This window comes from Capsella rubella, unplaced genomic scaffold (genome assembly GCF_000375325.1).
Source record: "Capsella rubella cultivar Monte Gargano unplaced genomic scaffold, Caprub1_0 scaffold_5, whole genome shotgun sequence".
NCBI lineage: Eukaryota > Viridiplantae > Streptophyta > Magnoliopsida > Brassicales > Brassicaceae > Capsella > Capsella rubella.
Window position 1 is genome coordinate 3,403,077 of NW_006238919.1, and position 7,167 is coordinate 3,410,243.

Here is a 7,167-nt window from a genome sequence, read left to right on the forward strand (position 1 = left end):
GAGATATCATGTCAATTTCCCCAACTAATTTCATTTTATATATATTTAGGATACTACCAATCGAGATATCATCATCACATTAAATTCCATATATGTTTCTTTATAAAATGCATACCCACGAAAAGGTGATGGTATCAAAACCGAACTCAAATGAATGTCAACGATGAATTGTAATAGTGCATGTAGAGAAATTTAACCACATATGTGATCATCGATATTATGTGAGTGAGAACAAAGCAAAAAGATAATAACATAAACAAATCCTTAAAAAATATAATAGTGCATACAAATAAATTTAATAGAAATAATTTGACCATTTATATCATCAAAATACATTTATTATTTTGTCAACTATCCTGGAAAAAAAAAATAGAATTAACCATCATGAAATTTAGTATATTCAAACAGAATTTATGAAACAGTGTTATGTTCATTGTATCTTTTTGAAAAGAAAAAAAAATAGAAAAAGAAGAAGAGAAATCTATATCGATTCCTCTCGATTGTTTCCTTGAATTGTTTTATGAGTCAAGATTGTGAATTACTACCTAAAATCATTATTTCATAATATATTGAAAAAATTAAGAAGATGAAGACAACGAATTGGTTGTCGTTAATTATCATTTCTTTTCCTAATCAAGACTAATTTGATCACAAGTTTGACTTGTAATATGGAACGTCAGCTAAATACCCTACAATTAGTTGTCATACAAGTTTATTATTCTTCTTATATTTAGGAATTATTACTAGAGAACAAAACCACCCATAAGTTTTTATAAACGTTTAAATTTAATAATAGGTATATTATATGATAGCAAGAATAACGTGTTCCAATTAAAATATGTTTACTATAATTAATGAGTGTATGGTTAAATATGATTTGTGAGTGGTTTTCAAACCTCAATCAAATTTGGCAAAATCGACATATCATGTCATGTGTCATTAATGAAGATCTGTTCCCAAGTCATTTCAATTTTTTATTACTTCGATACTACAAATTCAGATATTTTCGAATCGTATTTAAGCATATTCCATATATATCTTAAATATATGTTTTTTATGGTATAACTAAGAGATTTTAAGTCTAGTCTTGTACGTTCTATAAAACTAGAAACTAGATTTTTTTTGGTAGGATAAAACTAGAAACTAGATTATAGTATGATATTTATATTTTGCTCTATTAGAAAGATACTAACTCGAACTTTAAGTATCCAAATTATAAAGATTAAAAAATCACTCTGAAAATATTATTTTTAATTAAATTATGCTAATAAACTTATTGTGATATTTTTGGAAATATAAAAGAGAATTTTTGAGAAATACCCCTTCTGGTGTATCTCTTTTTAAAAATATCACTTTTTCTATCTATTTTTAAAAATATCCTTTTTCAAATATGAAAAATTATTAACTTTTATATGTTTAATAAGGTACATCGAGATCATCATTACTACTGGGAGACTAAATCCAAATATTTATAATGTTTTAAAAGGTTCCAAACGGTATTTATAATATTTTTATAAGGTTTTTAAAAGGTTTACACAGTTTTTATAAGATTTTTAAATGGTTTTTAAATAATTTTTAAAAGGTTATTTATACGGTATTTATGAAATATATATATATAAATTTACACACATATAAAGATAATTTGTATCTATAAATATAAGTTTACACATATGTTTTTGATAAATTTCAAATTTTATAGTGGTTTTTTGATAAAATTAGAAAATGGGTATTTTAAAAAAGTGCTATTGGAAAAGGAGTATTTTTGAAATTCCCAATATAAAATTATTTTGAAAAAATAAAATCATTTATTTTTGTTTTTTTCTAACCTTTTACGGAAAAAAAACTTATTTTGATATTCTTCCAATCTTTTACGAAAAAGTATTACATAAAAAAAATGTTAACCTTTCACAAACAAAAAAAAAATTGCTTAAAATTCGAGTAGGTTTAAAGAAAAATAATCTTAAATTTCTGACTTAAAAAATAGCACAATTTCTTGTAGTGCGCGATAACATGAGAAAAAAAAACACAAACTTATCTTTCAAAGAGAATTACATCTTTTATATTTATTTATTTTGGTAGGTACATGTTTTAATGAATTTTATTAGACAACAAGAAAATGATAATTTCTTTTTATACAGATTTTTAACTTGTATTATTGTTTCTACATGGAACAACAAGAGAAGTATATATAGCTAGGAGTGCTCATGAGTTTCAGATGTGAAGTCTTCATCAGAGTTTAGTGAAGCAATCGTAGAGCCTTTGAGTAATATATGAGTGCCCAAAGACTGTAAATGTTTCTATATGTCGGATAATGTAGCAGAACATTATTCTTGTAAACTCCTCTTATGTCCTGCAAAAATGTAGCATTAATAAGCAAATAATTTCATTGTGATTTTGATAATATAAACTATGATTATAGGATTTACCTCTTGTGGGAAATCGCCATTATCCATCTGTGAATTTATCAAGACTTTCGCACCGCGATGAACTGGTGAAGGGTCGCGATCCATCTGACCACTCAGTATTAGAATTATCAATGCTTGTCCTGTATTCACAATATTGCTTTTGTTCCCTTCCAAAGGTATGTACATCTTCTTTGGACAAGAGAGATAACTCTCACCCCAACCACCTTCAACATTTTGTGTCCTTAGAATAAATTGGACCGCTCTACGAATTGCCTCACAGTTTTCGTAAGTCTTGCCAGCAGCTACTAGACCGCGAATAGCGAAGAAGGTCCCGGGAATGAAGCATACTCCCCAGTTTCCGAACCATGAGCCATCCGGTGTTTGCTTGCTTTCAATGTATTCAACTCCTTTGGTTATAAACCTTTGTACTTCTTTTTGTCTGTACTCTGGATGCTGTTTCAAGAACCGTACCAATACAACTACCGCTGACCCGGTGCATTCTAAGTACTCATGCTCTAGAATTGTGTCTTCAATGAACTCTATCGGACTAAGCCACTGTATTTTGAATTTGAAAATGTTTAATTCATTTTATGTATATATATCAAAAGATAATGAAACTTAAAAATAGTAAATGATGATAACGAACCTCAAGCCATTTTTTCCCACTCTCTACCTCCCATATGGATATGCCTCCATTTTTGCTCTGTTATTAAGAGAATTGTAGGTTACTCTAATCAGCTTGAGAGGTTCTAAACCAATAGAATTAATTTTTTTTTTCCTTTGAAATTTACAATTCATCAATACCAAATAAGAAGTATTGTATCGAAAACCTAAAAATGTATCGAAATCTAGCTATTTTCGTAAAATTTGGATCAATAAGGAACAAAGGAATTAATAAACAACAATTAAATTTACCTGCATATACAGAAGCATATCAACGGCCTCATAAAGCCTCTCCACATCCATTTTCTCACCAATGAACTCGGTTGGCATGGTTTCAAAGATTAGGCAACACTAGACACGCCACACGCGAATTAGTAACCAAATCGTCGTTATCTAGAGAACTCAAAGAGATAAAAAAATTAATGCTTACCTCTAAACTCTCAGAAGTACAATCTGAGACAAACCATCCTTGATCTTTGTCTGAAAAACCCCACCCTCCTTTAGATCTATCTCTGAACATTTTGACAAAGTCACCTGGAGGGTCCTCTGTAAACTGAGAGTTCTTCAAGAAAGAGTATCCTTTTATGAGAGTTGATTTGATTTCCTCATCAACATCAGCAGCTAACATGACTTGTAGCATGAAGGGTGTATCCCAAAGTTGGCTACCAAACGTCTACACATTATGTTTATGATTTAATGATTTGTATTAGTGTCATATAATGATTTGTTTTAGTGTCATATAAGGTTAGAAACAAACCTGTATTTTTAGGCCATCCTCTGCAATCCAAATGTAACCAGGGACTTGAGCAAGATGTTTTTTAAAATAATCACTCTCTGGATCTTCAACCCAACAAGCAAGCATATGAAACGCCTAATATAAAAATTATTCGAAAAAAAACATGTAAATTTTTTATTTTTGTTTTGTTTACTCTTCTTTATCATAGTTCTTGATGTTTAATAACTTTAGTTACCTTTGGCACAGCTCCACCGGTAACATATTTGGTAGCTTCATCATGGTAGTGAATGAGATCCATCGCCTTTTCGACAGCTTTCGCTCGTATGAGCTTGTTAAAAGGCCATCGATTTACGATTTTTTCGGAAAATATGTGAACACTATTCCAAAATAAATCTTGTATAAAACTCTGTGGATAATATAGATCTTCCTGCATGCATCATCACATTTTGGTTTGTACCAATTAAATCTTAAGTTTCTAAACCATTGATCATCTTATAAGCATAATATAAATTACTTAAAATTATACCTTGGCGCAGCAATGGCGAGCTTTGCTCCAATCAATCTCATTATAAACCTCAGGGTAAATCTCTTCACGAAGCTGTAGAATGAGAGGTGTAGTTGTAGCTACAAATTTTTTACCAAATAAATAGGATATCGCCATGAAAGTATCCCGCAAATAAATCCAGAGAGTGCCTGCATGCAATGTTTATACGAGAAAAAAATTAAAGAGATAAACGAAACGAGATTTAGTAAAACTTCTATAAATTATTAACGTCAAAACTATGATATTTTATTTCGACAAATCAATAAAATATCATAGTTTCGACGTTATTAATTTATTAAAATATAATTGAGCTTAACATTATATATATTAAAAAAAAAATTATATATGTTATATTATTGTTAGATCTATGGTGGCGAGTGAGAGATGTAAAACACAAAAACAAAATATATTTATTTACATATATATATTATTATTAAGGATATCATCAGTATGTAGTGGTTCAAACACAAACCTCCATTAACAGGAAAATAAGAAGGTAAGAACCAGAACTCTGGTAGTATGGGTCTGCAACCAGACCAGTCATACACTCCAAGAACCTAAATTAAATTGAACAGAAAGAAAATAATTAGACAAAGCACAACCAAATCAAGAAGATTATCAAGAAAGTTACATACCGAAAGCCAAGCTTTTCCGAACAATGGTGTACCAGTTGCGCCGCCATGGTCAATGATCCATTTACGAGCCCTCGCACAGGCACTTGTCTTACCATCATGATCAGGATCTACTCCAAAGATTCTTAGGCAGATGTAGTTGATGACCGTGCAAAACATAAAACTATGGCTCTCTACATCTATTCCCCACCCACCATCTTCGTTCTTGATATCAAAAAAGAATTGGAAAAAAACAAAACATTACATTTGAAGTGATTTGGAAGACATCTAGTTCTATGATTAATATATACTTATACACATGTAACGTTTTATACGATATGTTTCAAGAGATAGTACCTGATGGATGTACAAGTAACGCAACATCTCTTTCCGATGCTCTAGAGAAAAGATTTTATCGAGATGGCCAGTGATATACAAGCATATGACCTAATATTTATTTTTTCATTAGCCTTTTTTTTATTTTAAACTATAGTTTTAGTCTAGATAATACTCAAATTAATGTGAAACTCACAAAAGGGGCGTTGAAGAACATACAACCAGCGTTTTCAGCTGGCCAATGTCCATCATCAGACTGCAAAGCTGCCATATAATGTATCCCTCTTTTCAAAGCCGTGTTCGCGTCTTCATATGTAATTTTCTCGGCGTTTTCTATTATTACTCGCGGAATCTTCTGTTCGAAGTTTTTCTCCCTAAGAAACTTTAAAACCAACAACAAAATTTTCATTATCGTTATATCGAATACCTAGTATAGTTTTTTCGCTAATTACCGCGGTGAAATTTTCTTTTTTTTACCTGCATACGCCAAAGGAGATCCGCGCTGGCTTTATATTGTGACCTATTTGCAGAGAAGTTTTTTCGAGCATGTTCGACCTCAGCAAGTTCCTCTGGAGAGCCTGCCTCCGGATCAAACTCCCATACCTGCTTTCCAACGTAGTTGTTGGTTGTGCTCAAGTAAGGATCACCTGCTGCCTTAGCTCCGATCTTTAACCTCCACATTTTGTAACAATTCTGCTAAGACAGAACAAGATCCATATGTTATGTAACCGTATTATCTACTATCAAAACAAATTTCGTCTATAACTATCATGTAGTGTTTTCCCAAATAGGTGAAACAATTCATGGTTATGTTTTTCATTCTTCTTAATTATTTAATTGTATACAAACTAAATTAAAAGAAAAAGAGAGAAATAATTTCAAACTGTAGACCTCTTACACTGATGGCTTGGATTAAAGAGCTTTTCTTGTGTAACCTTAAAGAGAGCACTGGCCTTGTCGTCTTTGATAGTAAAGGAAAGAGTAAGACACTTATATTTATAACCAAACAGGGCTGTCACAAAAAGTTCAATCGACTTTTTAAATTTAAAATTGGCAAAGAGATATTGTTATTATTTGAGGCAAATAAACAAATGAGATAATTGAAGCACATGCAACTTCTGCGTAGTACCTAGTGTAGGTGTATCTTTTACTTCTTGTCTTTAGTAAAGGTTTATATAGTTGAAAAAGTTTGCTTATGTATTTATTTATTTTCTTCACTTCAAAACGTGTATTTTTGTGTGATAGTACTTTTTTCTTAATTAATAACTGAGTTTCTATATAATAAATTAAAAAAATAAAGGTTTTCTTTGAATCAAATCATCATGGTATGTGGTTTGTTCACTCACATCTTTAAATTTAGAACTCAAAACAAAACAATAATTAATAGTCCCTCTTTTTCTTTTTAAGTGATGTTTAAATTTTTTAGAGATCTTATATTCATTCTCAGCCCATAAGTTCACCATTTTTAATGGATTGCACGTTTTTTACTAGATCCGTGAGCCTATCCATATTTAACGATGGGTTGCTACATCCGTGAAGTTTAAAGGCTTGTTTACTAACCCTACAAATAACTACATGATCTTTTTCTGTATTTTGGTATTATTCAAACAATTCTGATAACCACTTTCTAGAAGATCACTAATCATTTGACTATTCCAACATAAGTACGCTTAACTTTGGAGTTCTCTCCAAAATTTTGTCCGAAAAGATAAATACATTTAAATAACATAAGTGGTCAAATCAATTCATTTAAGTTTTTCCGCAAACCATAATCTCATAATTATACACAGATTAAGAAGACATATATAGTTTTTCTCTTTTCTATAAAAATACAATTTAAATACAATAAATTCAATTAATAAAAAAATGATA

At 30.4% G+C, this 7,167-nt stretch overlaps 1 protein-coding gene across 2 annotated transcripts; it reads right to left on the reverse strand.

The window, feature by feature from the left end:
* Positions 1-2,084: 2,084 nt before the first annotated feature.
* Positions 2,085-6,255, reverse strand: LOC17886185 (tirucalladienol synthase). Of its 2 annotated transcripts, none has more exons than XM_023783220.1 (14): positions 6,187-6,255; positions 5,773-5,988; positions 5,492-5,677; positions 5,317-5,406; positions 4,984-5,184; positions 4,821-4,905; positions 4,331-4,497; positions 4,040-4,231; positions 3,826-3,939; positions 3,499-3,741; positions 3,321-3,419; positions 3,052-3,108; positions 2,427-2,960; positions 2,085-2,350 (listed from the first exon to the last, which is right to left on the reverse strand). In XM_023783220.1, exons 2-14 carry the CDS (start codon positions 5,974-5,976, stop codon positions 2,237-2,239), a joined length of 2,286 nt encoding a protein of 761 aa, XP_023638988.1. In that variant the 5' UTR covers positions 5,977-5,988; positions 6,187-6,255; the 3' UTR covers positions 2,085-2,236. The 2 variants fall into 2 exon arrangements, with proteins under 2 accessions (XP_023638988.1, XP_006290636.1); XM_006290574.2 differs by having other exon boundaries at positions 6,194-6,253.
* Positions 6,256-7,167: the final 912 nt, after the last annotated feature.